This window comes from Amblyomma maculatum, chromosome 6, assembly GCF_055883805.1.
Source record: "Amblyomma maculatum isolate TAMU_Amacu chromosome 6, ASM5588380v1, whole genome shotgun sequence".
Classification (NCBI taxonomy): Eukaryota; Metazoa; Arthropoda; class Arachnida; order Ixodida; family Ixodidae; genus Amblyomma; species Amblyomma maculatum.
The window spans coordinates 62,725,782-62,744,492 of NC_139349.1; the positions used below are offsets into that span (position 1 = coordinate 62,725,782).

Below are 18,711 nucleotides of genomic sequence, written 5' to 3' on the forward strand. Positions count from 1 at the left end.
CGCCCTTGCACGCGAGACGTTGGATTGCTCCTCACCGCATTTTCGCTGGCGCTGGTTGTAGCTTTTACTACATTAGCAAGCCTTTCTTTCATACAAAGACCGTCGTTGTGCACTGATCCTTTGTAATGAATCCAAAGCCATTTTGTCCAGATAGCCGTTCTGGAAACATTTCTATTCCCCGCGCACAGCCTACGAATACTTCATCCTCCCAGTGGTTGGTTCCAAAACTACGCTCCAGCTGTCCATTCAGTCGCTACGAGGATGGCCCACATCCGCGGCTGCGATTTTTATTGCGAAAGCAATACTGCTCGCAGTTTGAGCCGTCAGCGTGGCCCGGCGGTGACCACCATTTACCTTTGACCTTCAGACGACCCCCGTAGACGACCCCAAGCTGGCAAGAGCTGCCAAGTTGGGTCTCTCGTTTCACATCGGACGGTTATGTCAGAAATCAGCCTGCCAGGACCCTGACATTCATGTTGCTCCCAGAGCCCAATAAGGCACGCTCATACGGCTTGGTTAAAGCGGGGCTTTATGTGTGGCCTGGGGAAGATGAATTAGAAGAAAGCTCGGTCACTCGCAGCTATTGTTTTCGCTCAATATTCGGTTCAGCAGCGTTGAACTCTTCTAATTTTTTCTACAGACCCTTCGATACGCGCTGGTCATCTTCACATGCTTTTGCATAATGCGGCGGAGTTCACTGATTTACCGGCCATACGAAACTGCCTCTTCTCGGTGGGGGCTAAGCTCAAATGCATTAATGACGCCTGTCAGAGCTTCTGCTATTTAGGCAAAAATTAGGGGGGTGCACTTCCGCTTCGCGGTTAAGGGCATCACGCTTTAGTGTTGCGCACACTGATGAATTATGGTTCTATTTTTATAGTTTTTTTTTATATGCATCAGCAAGCGTTGACTATCCATTCTGATCAGTGACACATTTCAGTGAGTTTTTCATTTTTATATTCTCAAATAACTGATCAGTTATCACACTCTGAACTTTCTTAATTAGCATTACCAAGCATCGGCTTTTCATTGAGAATTTTGAAACCTTTGAAATGCCTTTTCCAATTTCTCACCTTTATCAATTAAGGCTATTAATTAAAAAATCATTTAGGCATTCTAAATTTTTAATTTAATATCATCAAGCACTGGATTTTCATTCTTAGCGCTCTGACACTGAACACCCTTTTTTTTTCAAGTTATTTTCTCAATTATGCAATAATTGGTGAAATAAATACCTAAATTTCATAATTACTATCGTAAATCATTGGCTTTTTATTGAGCATTTTGACACATTTTTACCCTTTCATTTCTTTTATTATAATTCATCAATTACAATGTTCTCATAAGCTCGTCATCGCCTATCCCGCACCAATCAATCGTCAATCACTAAAACCACAATTACTATGACGAGATTTTTTATGCAGTCCTGAGCATTGGAGATGCGCGGTGCCGACAGCTATACAACTAATACGATGACGACACCGAGACGCCGAAGGTTTTTCAATCGAACGAGCTGTATAAGCTATCACTTAATACACAAAACCATTTGGCCCTTCTTCTGGAACGTAAGAGATTAATTTTCCCAATGCAATCTGGCACCCACACGAGCTAAAAGTGTTCGGAGACTCGCCGTGCAGGTACTATGGGCTGGTACTATGGGCGACTGGAGCAGCCGGATGACGTGTACAGCATGCACTGCGGCAGCGGTGGAGTCGTGAAACCGGCCGGTGGGATCAGTCTATTGACTGCGATCTTGAAGGGATGTCGAAATTAAACGGACAGCCACACCTATTCTTCATCCGGGCACCAAGCGAGATTTCACAAGACCAGTTCTCTCTCTCATTGAATTATTGTTCCTTTTCATGCAGTGTGCTCTTTAATAGACCAGATGTTCTTTAAAGGAACATCGTTTCAATATCAAAGTGTTAATGAGAGGCGATGACATCAGTCAAAAATAAAACAGCCATCAAGCCAAATCAAGAGTAAAAATGTTTATTCCTGACTTGTCGTCTCAGAATAAAATCTTAAAAGCGCAAAAGTCTAATGAGGAAACAGATGTTACGAGTCTTTCAAAGTGTCACCAGAAAGAGTGAAGTGTTTATCACTGTATAGAAAAAAAAAAGGAAAGAACATGGACTTGCATGGGAATGTACACTATACAGTAATACCTTTGCAAATGAAAGGCTTTGTTTCGTTTTTGATCCTTTCTAAAAAAAAATGACAAAACATGCAAGTGAAGAAAGTTCTGGCACTAAAATATAAATAGCTCACTCAGGCATCTAGAGTTCATTAAGCAGTAGTGCGCACGCTACACAAGATGAATGCCTTTTAACTGCCAGCAGCAATTATTTAAAAAATGTTATTTCTTGTACACAGATGTAACCTTACTAAATGCAGGCGAAAGAAACACCCTTGCCCTACAGTGACGCCGCACTTTTTTTTTCTCCACTTTTCTTTGCCAGTGTTGTCAAGCGCTCAACACATTTAAGGAATAAAAAAAAAAAAAAAAAAAAAAAAGAAAAGGAAAAAAAAAAAGACTATTACAGCACTACATCTCTTGGCAGCCTGGTAAGATGCCACAAACTAAGTCACCTTGTAGAAAAACACTCTCCACAATCACACACACAGGCCACAAAAATGGCATCACTCTTTCACCTGCTTCACATTCCATTGGCAGCAGGCAGCAACAAGGGGAAAGAAAAAAAAACATACAATGACCGAAGCAACGGCTTACAAAGCCACAGAAGTTTTGGCAATGTTTCTATCTTAACATGAATAGCAGCATATTAGATGGCTCAGCATTTCTAATCACTCATTTCACACTTACTCCAGCTGTGTACATATGTATATATATATACAGGATGTCCCATACAACACAAAGCAAGCTTTAAAAGAAAACAACCTCATTTTACGTGGAGGAAGGTAAAGATTTCTTGTTAATGGCACATCAGGCCTGAGTGCGCTTTCCAAAAAAGGAGAACAATGAAGAGACTAATACAGATTACACAGCTCATAATTTACTTTGAAACTTGCAACATGCTAGGAAATGATGAACAGATTTCAAGACAACATGCGACATGCCACGAGCAGGAAATCTTATGCCTTCACCTTTAAGTACAATGAACAGCCGTAGTTCCAAAGCATGTTCAGTGTTATACAGGCCGCCCTGTAGACTGAATGTATGGTACACCAGCATCAGCACTCAGCCACAGGCACTAGGCACCTAGATTACTGGCACAAAACTAGTACTAGGACACTAAGCAGTAGCAACCACAGGTCTCCCCTGTACAGCTACCTTCAGAAGGCAACAATAATAATAAAAAAAAGATCAGCACATTAGCAGTTCCGCTAAATGCTGCTTGTTATTTGAAAAGTGCTAAAAAGAACAGAGCTCCCAGCAAACACACAGTCGGCATGAACACAATGTTACCAGGACTGTCTTTGTTACGCGGCAGACCTATGCAATGCACTGTTGCTAGTCAGAGCACGTCTCAAACCAGCCTGACTCAGTCCTCCTCTTACACTGTCCAAGGTTGCAAAAATTGTTAACCGGGAAGAGAGCAGATATACCAGCATCCCTGGTGAAGCAATGACCATATCTTGCTCTTTTAAACACCTTTTCAATTAGGGAAGGCATGAGCATAAGCGTAATCAGTTGGAGCACGTCTCACATACAAGCACGCATCTTTGTTGCAATTGCTGCAAAGGCCGTCATCAGTCCGGATCTTTGCCCGACTTCATCGTGCAAGTCAGTACTCCCTTTAATGGCCTCTCACAGGTGTTGAGAGCATGATGAAGGTACACGCATGCACACACAGAGGACAACAATGAAATCCCTGAAAGCAGCAGCCATAGTGTTCACCTGGAAATGGGAGCACTGCTCCCTCACCAGGTATGCCATGATGAAGGTGCACTCCAGCAGACATTGTTATATGTTTGTCTTCGCTGCAAAGGGAAAGGGGGGGGGTCTGGAGCACGAGGCCATGAGAAAAAAGTTAATTTCCACCGACAGAGTCGATGCTCGGCACGAGGTCACAGCTGCGATAGTTAACAAGCAAAGCAGGGGGCGTGAGCTTGTCCGCCACGGTTTCATGTCATTAGGGATTGCTTGAGGAAGACGCTGTGTTTGAAGGGGATCCTGGGGTGCTTCCGCTGCTGTTGCCCTGTGCTCTCTGGATATACAAGTTGAGAAGCTTCAACTGTGCCCAGAGAGAAGGAAAGGAAACAGGCATTCAGTACTGATAACATTGATTAACTAGACAAGTCAAAGAACCAGTGTCTTGGGCTCAAGCCATCTGGATGTTGCCGAACACTTAGACCTGACCTGCCCCCTTCAGTTCCAAGAGCTTGCTTACCAGTGCTGCAAGATTTTCTATGGTATGCTCTAAGCAAAGATTAAAAGTACAGGTTTTAGGTTATGGGGTTTAATATTCCAAAGAGACACGGGCTATGGATATGCCCTAGTAGAGGGCTCCAAAAATTTCAATCACCGTGGTTTTTTTGAACATGCACTGACATCACACAGTACACGGCGCCTTACTTTTCGTCTCCATAGTAAAGTGGCAAAGTGAAAGTACACTTTTTTGTGCAGCTAGCGTGTTCGCTGTTAAGTGGGTGGGCAAGCTGCAGCTGGTCCGAGGCAAGACCAGTACTCCACAAATAGCAGCTGGGAAATATAAGGTATGGAGGGGAAACTTGGGGGAAGGGGTTCCATATCAACTATGTATTCTTTTTTTTCTATACAAAATATAAAACCCCTTACCAATGAAGAATGCATTAACACTTTCCAACCCAATGAAAGACCACTCCTGAACTGCTAGAGCCATCCAGTGGGTAGCAGAGGAAGTAGGCTCTCAGTGTCATTTCCAGGTTCATTTTGCCACCGTGCTATGGAATGTACCATAAAAATCACCAACCACCAAGCTTTTTTCCTTCCCCAATTTTCAAGTATGTCAGATTTCCATCTCGTGTTATACTTCGATCTGTCTCATTATTATTCAGCTCTATCAGCATCAGGCTTCAGGCGAGAGGAGGCGCCATCTAGCTGTGGTGCCGGCTGACTGTTTCAATGGTTTCACCGTGCTTACCCCGTGTCCCTCGCAAACATGACATGACCACAATGCTCGCTACGCACACACGACCGGAAGCAGGTCAAGCACACCTTGCCCGATGTAGGAATGACAAAAGCAGCACTTGGCATTTTGCACGGGTCTCTTTCATGGGCCTTTCCAGCAGTGTTGCCCACACCCTACAGACGAATCGCGGACACTTGACCAGCATTCCAGGGTCACACTAACGAGAAATGTGGGATAAAAAATGTGTCTAGATACCAAAGAAGAGTTATTAAGGAAAGATGTCTAGCAAAGGACTTTCGACAGGCAATACACCAGACAACGACGATCGTGAAAACACTTGGGGCGCACACATCGCTTGTCTGCGGGCAGTGCTAAATGCAAATGGGTGCAAGCGCTGCGCATGCTAGCCAGCAGGTCATGCGCTGGTGCCCCGCGTCCAAGCTGGAAGCGGCTTACTGGTTTATAACAACCAGAGGAAAATGTGGCTTCCGCGATTGCCGGGGAGAGTGACCTCTCATGGCACACAAAATTCTTTGATCCAGCGTGTTGGAGTGAGAAGGGGAGCGAACCAGCACTGGTACATAAAGGCGCGCGGAACTACTTGACGCCTGGCGCGGGTTAGCGTTAGACGTGAAGTGAAAAAAGAAAAAAATTACAACAAGAAAAAAAAGAAAAGTGGAGAAGCGTATATATTTACAACATCTGCTGTGTCCCTGCATCACCGGAGCTACGAACTCATTCCAAACTTTCCGCAGCATTGTCGGAAGACTACTCTTTGCTGCTTGCCATCTCCCAGAGTATGCCATCTAGTTCCATCAAGCGTGTTGCTTATGCAGCATTTCTTGAAAGGTTGTATGCGAACAGCTAGCTGACCATGTCCACGGCACTGAACGTTTTTTTCTGAAAAGCCGAACCGCCCAACTGTAGCTGAGAGAGCGGCCATGTTGCCGGTCCCTTCTGCGAACATCCCTTTTTCTGGAAAGCCACTGTAAACTGCCTCCACATCCCGTTATTCATTGCTAAAGAGGCATTTTATACTCTCATAGGCCGAATGAAAAAGCATAAGCGAAGATAAATGTGCTTAAGACGGAAAAAAAAAGCCAGCAACTGCAGGATGCCGATACGGTTTTGGCTTTCCGTTCACAAGCAGGCATGCCACTTGCTGCCAGACTGTGCCTAAAATTCTGCTAAAGACTGCTATATAAGACGAGGGGCGACTTAAAGGGGTCATGACACCAAATTTGGACTATAAGCTGCTTATGGCATTTTATTCCTGATGTGCCACGCAACTAAACCTCAAAGTTTCAGCTGCATCAGAGCTGCAAATATTTTAACTTAGCATTTTCTGCATGAACAGCTTGCTGACCTGGCAACCGGCGCAGCCGGTGACGACATAGGCTGCCGCCGCATCTGCTCCATGTTCTGTGCATGAGCAGTGTCAACCGCGGTTACGCGAAGCCGCGGTAATGTCGGCCAAAAAGCAGTCATGCTGCTTACAGAGGTTACCATAAACTGAGCTTTTCATCGAACTCTGTTAGTAGACTAGGCCTAGCAATGCTAGTCATTGAGAATCTTTTTTTTGCATAGCGTGTCACCCAGTTTTGCATCGTCGCTGTCGCAGTACACAGTGTATGCCAAGATGCTAGATGGTGTTTATAACATCTTTCGGGATGATGCTCTTGGTGAAGTTGGCAGAGGAGGAAGTTTTACAAACTCCTTGTGGCTTTGTCATGGGTGCAGAGCTAAGTGATGAAGCTGCGACTCAATTCACGAATTTCAGAAAATGTTACTTCTAAATGTGATAGACTCTTTTTAAAGTGTTAATAAAAACTTCAGCCCAAGTATGATCCATTTGGGACTATATTTAGAGCCTGTATTAGAGAAAGATTTTCAGATAACATGTTTTTATTCTCGATGCCTGTGAAAATTTATCAACAAGATTCCACTATATTCTTGCTTGTAGGTTACAGATAAAGTTACCAAGAGAAAATTTTTATACCCTGAGTATTCAATATATTAAATTATTTCACAATCTCATTAGGCTTCGATATACCCAGGTCGAACTCAATACAGTACCTGCGACATATTCAATATAAACTGCATTCAGGCAGTAGATGTTACAAATGCAGAACGTCAATTGTTTATTTTTGCAAAGTCTATTTTAGCACTTTTTATCTGCCAGCCTGGGTTCACAAACTGAAATTACAGATCACTACTGCAGCAAGAGAGCTGTGAAAAGTTAATTTAGCTGATGTTGAAAAAAACCCAAACCTGGGTAAACCCACACAAAAAAAAAGGAGTGAAAGAACAGCTTACCTTGCATCCCGTTAGGGAAGCCAAGTGTGGCCTCATCAATTCAGAGCCGACTACGCCATGCAGCGTCACCATGCAGAATACTGCTGCCTTCCGAACAGAACTTTCACTATGGTCATATGCCTGCAATTAAGAGAGAGGGATGAAAATGTATAGATGCCCAAAGATGGGACGAACACAGTCAGACCATGCTATAAGAGGCACAGATGCCACAGTAATTGGCAACAATATTTTTCGCACCACATCCCGACCTAAACCTGTCATTGAAAAAGCAAACACAGCTGTATGCTGTCTGTGCACCAAATTTTGGAATGAATAAGCGAGCCGCTGAAACGTGAGAGGCACTTTACAGCTCACATTTACAGCAAAACATTGTTACAAGAGACATTTCAGGGACCAGAGGTCTCTTGCAACCAAACATTTTAAACCCACAGAGGAGTCTGACTAACTGGAATCACTAACTAGTGAAGGTCGGTGGAGAGGCAGTCAGTGAACATAGCATTGCAAAAGGCCATGCTCACGTGTACTTCACTATTTGTCACATGCAAAAGCAGAAGTCTGTAAAGTCAGAGGAGTGGCAGTAGTTGGAGTTGGAGTTTATTTCTTTCTTTAAGAAGAAAGGGGAAGCCAAGGCAAAAGGCGACAAGCCTGACTGGGCCTTAGCTTACTGTTTTGGGAGCCCAGTAAATATGTGCACGACCTTTTTCCGTAAGAGGGCCATGTGTGGACCTAGTTCAGTGGAAGTGGGACATTATGTATGTAACACAACCGGTCCGCAGGCTGGAGATTCCTTGTGTGAATCCACTTTTAGGCCATCACATACCATTTTTGCGACTCCTAGATAGTGATGACTAACTGTACTTTCCTGTAGCTAAAAGGTGCAGGATAGCTTGCCAAAATATGTGCAGTAGTTGCATAGTAGAAAGCACGAACTGTTCTCAGGAATGCCATTTACAATCAAGCAGACAACGACTAAAAACTGAACAGAGATTTTAGTAGCTAGGAACCTTGAGCAATATGCTTGTAAGAGGAATCTGACTAACTAGAATCACCTTACTGCACATCAGCATATAAGTGGGTAACACATTCACACACACTAACAGGGAATCGTTTTGGATGGCTTAAAATAATCCTTCATAGTAGTTTGTCTTTTTACGATTAAAGAGTATACATATTTCCTTCCCAACTTCTGGAGGGGAAGCACTTCGGTTTTCAAGTCTTCCTGTTCCTCACAATATTTTTTAAGCACCCTCAGGTGCTCTTTTTCCCATGCAAAGTCCTCATCATCATCTTTGTCCTCCGCTGATTCATCTTATATGGCACATGTACTATTAGCTTGAGGAGGATAGTACTGTTTGTAAGCTCTTTGTTGCACATGAAGTCCACACTTGGATGCTCCCCCAAGCTTCACCTTCAAGGATGTTCTCCATAGGATCCAAGGCCTCCTTTCTACCGTATCTCCCCATTTAAAATCTGCTTTTCTAAAACAGTTTTTCACAAATTTCCTTTTCAGGCCATTCTAGACAGCTGAATTCACCTGAACAACAAACTTTAAGTCGATTACTGTTGTACAGTCTTGCTGCACACCGACAACCAATGTTTTATCAACCTTGTTCTGTACTGCAACTTGACAGAGTGCACAAACCCTTTGTCTTGGTCGAAGGTGGGATGCGGAATTTGGAGGGAAAAATAACTGACGGTTTTGGTCTGGCAAGAAGCATTGTCTATAATTCTGAGCTTTTATCTTCTGGTAAAATTCTGGTTTGCTTCGTGCACGATGGGTCATTTCGGTTTCCAAATCATGAGGAGATGCTCCCGCATTTCTTTGACTGCTTTCCATTGACCATCCATGCATCGGCCTTGAATGAAATTTTTTCCTGGCGCGAATTTTTATGACAAACCGTTCTTGTCCATGTTGAACAGATTGTCGGAGCTGTAACCATGAAGTAAACGAGAAAGTTGACAATCTCTCCATGCTCTGCACGAGAACACGCAGTCTCTGTCAACTACAACACTTCCGCCCGAGAGCACGAGATGCTGTTATGCACTTTGAAGTGATCTAGCCACTCTTCGCTGCGCTTAAAGTCGGCACTGTCGAGAATTGGCACTAGTTGTTCAGCACATCTTCGAAGCAATATTGCGTTCACTGGAATGCTCTTTGTGAGTGCGTCTCACAGCCAAAACATACGGGTTTCTCCACCGGTGGATAGCTGGCTCCCCAAGTTTAATTCGCTTAGCTGTAAGCCCACAGTCCTGCTGTTGTCTTAAGATTGAGTCATTGTTTTTCAATATGGTGTTGACAGCCTTTCGGAAAGTCCAGACTTGTCCTCAACTGCTGTCTGCTTCTGTGCACAGTTCACATCCCTGATGATTTGAAGCTTATACAGAAGAGGGATTTGCTTTTGTTTTGTAGACACCGCTCGCGACGCACATCGCACGACTGAAAACTCAAGAGAGATTTTAGTAGCTAGAAACCTTGGGCAATATGCTAGGCTTAGGCTTAGGTGGTAGCAGCCATATCATGAGAAGCAAACCACCAACAGTGGAACACAGATTAGCAGAACTTTTTCCCTGAAACATAAGTAAACACAATAATCAGCAAAAATCCCCCGAAAAAGGAAAAATAAAAGAAAAAAGAGAACTGACTATTGTGCATATTAAAATGATCTTAGCACTATTTTGAATCCCCTTCTTCGACATTATGGCAGAAATATTTTCAGTGCCTTTGACGCAGAGGATATAGTCACTGCAATGCAGCAAAGCTCATAATGCAACAACATAAACAGCCACAAAAAGCAGATAAATTTCACAAGCATTACCTTCAACAAAACTGGCATCATCTGCGGCAGGAGGTCTACGATTATCCTCTTTGGATGAACTTCCACGAGCTGAAATGAGAAAAGCAGAACGAAGCGCAGCTATGAATACAAAAACAAATGCGCAGTAGAAACTCATTGTGATGAACATGGGTATAGCAAATTATCGGATAAAGTGATGCAAAAGTAAAGCTTAGTTGGACCATTCCTTATTTTTATGGGAGTTGTGCCTGTAAACACCACAAAATATTACAAATTTGACAGTTGACAGGCTACAACAGCACATTTTTTATTCACGACTCAAAATTCATGAACAAGCTGAAAAAGCTTCAAGAAACACAATATTTCAATCGTCCAAACAGCCCACGTTCACATGCCACACCATCTAGCAGCACTGACCGAAACTAGCATCAATTGACGACGACCATGTGAACGTCACGTTACCGAATTATTCCCTCACGCAGTGCTACGAGTTCCTGTCACTTTAACTAATGACCTGTGTGCACTGCAGTGACGTCGAGAAAGCGCTGCATTTCACTGATTTCTGCAAGAATTTCTTCCTCGCAAATACCCCACGGTATCACCAAACAAGTACAACAGAGTTCTTTTTTTTTCTAGTGAATCTGTTTTTATGTGGGGCCAGCACATTTATCTGTGTGTTCATTTTTGTTCCACAACACGAACGAAAAGCAAAATTTCACGTTTGTAGTAAACTTCAAGCATTTTTTCATTTTTCCACCTTTGCTGCCTATCTTGTGTCCTTTGCTTGGGTTAATTAGCAGGCTTGTTTGTTGGAATCTGCATGGGTACATTTAAGACAAATATAGGATATAGTAAATTTCTGCTCAAAATCACCCTTTGCTAATAATAAGAATCCACCATATTGCTTTTTTTTTTCTCTGCACTTTCCCCCTGTGCCTGGATGCTGTGCACAGGTGCTCCAAACAGAGCAGTCACAACAGTATGCAGCCACGTCACTCTGTTGAAATGCAAACTCCATATTGGATCTAAATTGGATCCAAATTGAATCCCGCTCCACTATTCTCTGCAAGCTGCACTTCTATGCATACCATGTCTCATATCCCATGGTATTTGTTGCCCGCATATTCGCAGCTAGTGGTGGTGGTGGTGGTGAAAACATTTATTATTATAATACATATAGGTATGTACACTAGGTGGGATGCCTAGACAGGCACTCCATTGGCGTTTGCCGCAGCCCGGGCGCGCTGCGTTAAGACCTTTTGGGCCTCTAGGGTGCAGCAGCCGGACAGGGTCGCCTCCCAGTTCTCTCGGGTGGGGTTGGGGATAGGGGGCAAAGATGGGGTTTTCTGGCAGGCCCACACCATGTGGTAGATGTCAGACACCTCCCCACAGTGCGAGCACAGCCCGTCGAATTGCGGATCAAAATGTTTTAGAATAGCCGGGCACAACATTGTATTGGTGAGCAGGCGCAGGAGCACCCGCTCGTTAGCCTTCCCCAGCCCTTTGCACGGGGTGGGAAGAGTTTGGTGCGTAGATCTGTAATATTCACATATTTCTTTAAATTTGTACACTGGGCTGAAATCAAAATCCCGGTCCGCGTCGGGTCCGGTGGGAAATGCCCGGAGAGAAAGCGCGCGGGCGGCGGCGTCGGCTGCCTCATTCCCTTGGAGACCTTGGTGACCTGGAGCCCAAACGAGAGATCGGTACGCGGGATCCGAATCTCGACTGCAATTTTTGTATATGCGGTATATGCATTCATTTTCTGACCTGCGAGCGTGCAGCATTTGCATCGTTGGCGGCTGACGGGGGCCGTCAGTGCACTGGTTTTATGCGACTCACTGCCGCATGCTGGCTGCAGATTCCAAAAGGAAGCAGCAAGTAAACTGACGTAACGTGTACGTTACTCCAACTAGCGAACGCAGTTTGCCCAAGCTGCGATGTCTGGCCACAAGCTCAAATGAACGTGGATGTCAATACGGTCGACGACCAATTTTTCGGACTCAACGGACCACGAAAATGTCTGAAAAAACAAATGAGCACCAAAAAAGCTAAATAAAGTCATGAATGCTTTTCTGCACCACGGTCCGCTTTTGTGCTAACAAGTCCACCTGAATTTCGCTTGCATCAGCTCAACTTGCATCGGCTGCGCTGCTGCAGGTGAGCCATCGACGTCGTCGCTCTCAGATTCCACAAGCACTTGGCAAATAATTTCTGCATCTGTGAGCCCAGCGCACAGTTGCGACTCGTGGTTCATGTCTGTGAACTCTGAAAACGAGACAGCCGATGGAATTTCGACACCAGCAGTGCGAAGGTCGTGAATGAGCTGCTCACTGCCTGACAGCTGCTCGACGACACTCTCCTCGTTCAAGGCAGCCGACTCGTTATTCAGCACAAATCCCGCATGGCGGAAGCAATTGCGCAGCGTTGTGGGTGCTACAGACTTCCACGCATCGGCGAGCGTACTAAGTGCTCCAAGCAAATCTACAAGAGTAGGTTTTCCCACTGTCGAGGCACACCACCACCACCAACCACTTGATCACAACACCGACTCCGTTGAGTGCCTTCTCGCTGCTGTGTTGCAAACAAAAAAAACTTCTTTTAAAATTCGGAGACAGCTTCTTGAAGAATTGAAGCCAATTCAATTAAATGCCAGCCACAGTAGCGACAGAACATAATTCTAATTCTCACATCAGCACGACCACGGCTAGGCCTACTCGCTACACTCGACAACGCACGTGAAACGCCCGGCAAACACACAGAGGAACCGGCAGTCGAAGCGATCACGCTAAAAGAAAAAAAAAAAAAAAAACAAGCACTCTGGCGGCGAGCAGCGACGGCAGCGATGTTGTGCCGGAAACGGAAGCTGCTAGGCAAACAATATAGCTACAATCCAACGTCAGTTTAGCAGAGGAGCGGCACGCAAGGCCGGCACCAGTTTCGAGGCTATTGAAGGAAAAAGTAAACAAACAAGATGGCGGCGACACCGCTCAAAATGTGTGGCAGTTGGCCCGGCTGACTCTTGGAATGTCCAAAAAATCGGATAGCTCTCCTTAGTGTGTCCTAAATTTCGAGCAGCGTAATACATTGACTTTATAAGGTATGTCCTGGGGCCAGAAAAAAAGTCCGAATAATCAATCATGTCCGAAAAATTGGGTGTTTGAAAAATCGGTCGTCGACTGTATTTCCGAGCATTCTGAAGGTTCCACTACTTTTAGCAGTAAAATAGTGGTGGAAATCAAATATTGAATTGAGGTAAACATATACATCAGGAAAAAAAAATGCGGGAAGAAGGCATATTATCTCCGAAGATGTATGGTCCAAACTGGCTGATTTTGAAGAATTTTAGCTGCTGAGTGAGGTACAAATGCAAAGTGTCTATTAGCATTTCTCGAAATGCACAGCACCTTTTCTAGCTCTCGCAAAATTCAGTCCATATTGGCGTAGTTCTAAATGTGGAAGAGATTTAGTAATAAATTTAGTTTATAAAAAACAAGAACGAGCCGAGATCGCTTGCTTGGTTGTTTCTGGATGCTTCCCACCCTTACACCAGTGGCGTGTGGAGAAGCCATTGTGATAGCTTACAGTCACTGCAATTTTTGGTTATGCTGCGTCCCCAAGGCCTGGTCCGCTTAAGGGGGGACGAGGGTCTTAAAACTAACTTTTTTAGTTATGGCTAGAATCTCACGAAACTTTGCACACAGATGTGGTTTTCTCTCCTGATTTCAAAAATGTAATTATAATTGAGCTGGTAGTATTAGATCAAAAGTTATCTAACAAAGTCCAGTAATTAGTGAATTAGTGAATTTCTTACGCAGCTTTAATGAACTTTCTCATTGCATTTCGTTGCTTTTACTTACATAAGATTGATAGCCAAAGTCTTCCCATACCCAATGACATCCTTCGTTTTCCTCAAAAAGTCATGTCATTCTCACATATTATGGTGAGAGTAAAAGGCTGCATTATATGAAACGAACTCATTAAGCTAATCTCAAATTGACATTTATCCATTGCCTAAACTAAAAAACTAAAAATGTCATCGGGTACTTCATTTCTTTCTGAAGAGAATGGTACCAAAGTTATTTGTGTGAACTAAAAAGAAGTTATCAAAACCCTGCGTAAGACTGTAGAGATCGACCAAAAATATGAAACTGAGAAAATGGCATTTGAAGTTTGACCACATATTATAACTTGAACAATCAGTAGCCTCACTGTGATATTTCTCACCAAAAATGTCATGCTCTTCCCATTTCCAAAACTGTCTTTGGATTTTGAATATGTCAACTAAAGCTGAAGCTATCACCATTACCCATGGCCAAGGTAGTGTATGCCATTAGGAAATCAGCAAAATTTTTTGACATGCAATATTATTTTAATGGCAATTTGAAAAAATCTCGACAGAGTGATGTAAGTGTTGGATCACCCCCTGATCTTTTCAATATGACTGCAGTGGTGCTAAATTTGTCATTGTCACTCGGCGACAATGTAGAGAAAAAGCACAGTAAGGCTGAGTGCAGTGTCCAGAAACAGCACTGAGAAAAACGTATTTGCATTTTGAGACAACCTTTAACTTTTGCTACACTGCAGCTATGGTAATATAAATGGAATCGTTGTGAGGCTTTGTTCTTTATGAGGAAGGCTATATACTAAACATATAACAGTACCCTCCCCAAATATACTGGTAAAAGCTTGCCACAAAGTCTAAATATACCGCCACTAGAACCAGCGGGAGAAGCTTTATTTACAACTTCATATGCCTGTGGCAGTGCCCTTCAAGGCAAACAGATACTCAAAATTACGATAAAACGGTCTTGCAATATTAATAAACCTGCACAAAGTTTAAGGCTAAAGCACAGCGGCATACTGGAATGACCTAATAAATTGGCTAATGTTGCAGAATGAAACTTTGCTACTTTGCTGTACAGCGCATGCAGGGCCGCACGCGGAGTCCCTTGCTGGAGCTAAAGCTCGAACTTTCACACCCCTTGAGCGCAGCGACGCGATTACTTAGATAATCTGAAGAAAAAAAAAAAAGAAAAGAAAAGAAACCGTCCGCGGAAAATGAACGCGGGCAACGGAGCGATGTCAAGGACGCGATAGAAAAACTACGAAGTGGTAGCGTCGGTGAGGACCATGAGTATCAGCTGAACAGTTAAATCTATCGATGCTATCTCTGATGCCTCTGAACCGCTCGCAAACGATTATATGCCGCCGGACGTGCTGCAGCTAGGTCGAGCACGCCGCGCGACGCTGCCCTGGCAGCGCGCCGCTGCACTCGTTCTTTGACGCGCACTCGCTAGGCGCTTCTGTTTTCAATACACTCCTGATACTGCTACGTCTACCGAGCTACGTCTAAAGACCAGCACCCGCTGCGGGAACGACTGATAACGATCGCGAAAGCGCATCATAAACGAGCGAAGCAGCAGCCGCGACGAAGAACGTTAAAAACAAAAAAAAAATGGCAGGTCAGTCGCGCTGGCCAATGGGAAGCGCGAGACGAGGGGCTCGCTTCGCGAGCGCGCGCTCCAGCCAATCAGCGGACCGGAAACAGCTTTCGGAAAACCCGCGACGGTGGTCGTTTTGTTTGAGCGACGTCATTTGGAGATGTTGCAAAATGCGCACAAAGAAACAAGCTTCAAAACAAGTCCAAGATGGCGGCGACCAGCCGGCTGCTTCACCCGCGGCGCGCGCGGGAAGTTCGAACAATTTTCACCCCTTTTTTGGCCATTTCGAGGCTCCCGTGGCGTTTTAAAAGTCGATTTTACCGTATTTCCCGATCGAATTCAGTGTTGATATTTTGAAGGCTAGTGCTCAAAGGTACAGACATTCCGAAAATGCATTTTTCTCAAAATCAATTTTTCGCCCATTTTTTACCTGTTTAAGACCCGCGTCCCCCCTTAATGGCAAGTGAATAGTTGAAGTTATCAAATGGTTCACCCTTATGCCCCTAAGGCACTACAAAGAAGCCACTGCGTTTCTTCTCATGCGGTCATGTTTCTGCAAGAACGGGCGCCTCGTATGCTAGCTCGTTTTCTTTCTCCGATGCTTTGCCTCTCTACAGCTAGGCATTGCAGGAAAACAACTGAGGTGGGTGAGTGCCCCGATTGATTTTCAGGTCGAGAGTGCTCGTTACCACATTAGCACATGTCCAGTTGATCGCAAAACGTATTATACAACCACAATTTGTAGAAATTTCAGACACAGTAACCTGGAAATCATGTTATCCGGAGCATATTAATCGGAACTGCTCATAATTTTAAGCAATTGTATGAACTGGGAAACGAAGTTCTACTATATATTTGCAAACTACCCAAAACTTCAAAATTTGCAATCCCCTTATTTTAACTAATGTCACATGCTTGTTTACTGTGGGGCTCAGTTTCCCGAACACTGCGCTATGAATGTCAGATTTAAGAACTGTCATGAAATGTGCCACAGAAAATGACACTATGTCAGAACTACGTTAAATTTGCCACCGGGGGATGGTCACTGCATGATCACCAAAAGGCAGGACCCTGGCCCAACAACACTCACCCTAGACATGACCTTGATGGCAGCGATGACAACATCTTGGTCGTCTGACTCCCCCATGAGAGAGTGCAGCAGGCGCATTGTCTGCTCGGGAGGTAGTGCAGCAGCAGCCTCCATGGAGCACGTCTCGGCAGCACGGCACACCTGAACACAAAACAAAATTATGTTGTCGGGCCAGCTATCACATTCTTTGAGGAGTCTAAGAGTCCATCTGAAATTCAATACTTTTAATGAAATTTAACGAAGTAAATATCTGCAATCTGACTTCTGGTTTGCACAGCCTGCAGGTCACACAGTGCACCGAGCTGTACATGCAGTGAAGCAGTTTGGTATGGTTTGGTTTATGGGGGTTTGAGAGACCGTAGTGGAGGGCTTCGGAAATTTTGACCACCTGGTGTTCTTTAACGTGCGCCGACACTGCACAGTATGCTGATGCCTCACTTTTCGCCTCCATAAAAAAGCGGCCACCGCGGCTGAGACTCGATCCCGTATCCTTGGGCACAGTAGCCGAGCGCCGTAACCACTGCACCATTGCAGTGGGGACGGTGAAGCCGTGCAACGTTACCGTGCACCACTGCACTCAAGAATAGCAACTGTTGTCATCCACACAAACCTCTCTCTCGGTCTGCTTCAGTGTTCCAAAAATCTTGATCAGCGTGAGCTCGGCATAGTTGTGGAAGTGCTGGGGCTGCCTCTTCAGCAACTCTGCCAAAGCTCGCAGAGCAGCCACTTTTACAGGGACCTGCAGAAAGCACAAACATGTCTGGATATGACACAACCACCTCTCCGAATGGTAGAACTGCTGGAAAAGTTGCTGTACACATTCTTAATATCAGTAGTGCGAAGGACAAAATCACTAGAGCACATCACCAGCTGTTGATTGTGATGAGCGAGTCACATATTTGCTACACACTTCCTAAATAACATTACCCAACTATTCTTCAAACAAACAAACAAACAAAAAAGTAAATGACACAGGCAAAAGGTGTTGAGCTGAGAAGTGTAAGGAAATGAGAGATTGTTATGAAATACATATGAAATACATATGAAGAGATTAGATGTTATTTTATGAGAGAAAAAAAATGATTAAGAAACAAAACAACAACAACCACGTGCCGCCAATGGCAACCGAACCTGCGACCTCCGCAATTTGCATGCGGTGTTCTACAAACTGAGCTGCAGCGGTGGCTCTTCAGTCTACTTTTATAGCAAAACCTCGTTAATTCACCACCATTAATTTGGAAATTCAAATGATTCAAACTAGGTGCACGGCACTGGCTGGCTACCGGTGTTAGATGCTCGTTAATTTGGACGTCAATGGATTGCCTCCACCAGTTGAGGGCGGATTAGGGTCTTAAGGGGGGACGAGGGTCTTAAAACTAACTTTTTTAGTTATGGCTAGAATCTCACGAAACTTTGCACACAGATGTGGTTTTCTCTCCTGATTTCAAAAATGTAATTATAATTGAGCTGCTGGTATTAGATCAAAAGTTATCTAACAAAGGCCAGAGCATAATTAGTTAATTTCTTACGCAGCTTTAATGAACTTTCTCATTGCATTTCGTTGCTTTTAATTACATAGATTGATAGCCAAAGTCTTCCCATACCCGATGACGTCCTTCGTTTTCCTCAAAAAGGCATGTCATTCTCACATACTATGGTGAGAGTAAAAGGCTGCATTATTTGAAACGAACTCATTAAGCTAATCTCAAATTGACATTTATCCATTGCCTAAACTAAAAAACTAAAAATGTCATTGGGTACTTCATTTCTCTCTGAAGAAAATGGTACCAAAGTTATTTGTGTGAACTAAAAAGAAGTTATCAAAACCCTGCGTAAGACTGTAGAGATCGACCAAAAATATGAAACTGAGAAAACGGCATTTGAAGTTTGACCACATATTATAACTTGAACAATCAGTAGCCTCACTGTGATATTTCTCACCAAAAATGTCATGCTCTTCCCATTTCCGAAACTGTCTTTGGATTTTGATTATG

The 18,711-nt window shown here is 44.0% G+C and overlaps 1 protein-coding gene across 7 annotated transcripts in view; it reads right to left on the reverse strand.

Annotated features, from left to right (window-relative positions):
• Positions 1–1,976: 1,976 nt before the first annotated feature.
• The window catches only part of chb (CLIP-associating protein), a 185,728-nt gene continuing 168,993 nt past the window's right edge, over positions 1,977–18,711 (reverse strand). For all 7 annotated transcript variants that reach the window (XM_084606806.1, XM_084606804.1, XM_084606805.1 and 4 more), the window contains 5 exons: positions 17,328–17,456; positions 16,718–16,858; positions 10,208–10,276; positions 7,392–7,511; positions 1,977–4,199 (listed from right to left, as the gene is read on the reverse strand). In XM_084606806.1, coding sequence (XP_084462932.1) covers positions 4,098–4,199; positions 7,392–7,511; positions 10,208–10,276; positions 16,718–16,858; positions 17,328–17,456 — 561 coding nt within the window. In that variant the 3' untranslated portion in view covers positions 1,977–4,097. The remainder of the gene's footprint in view (positions 4,200–7,391; positions 7,512–10,207; positions 10,277–16,717; positions 16,859–17,327; positions 17,457–18,711) is intronic.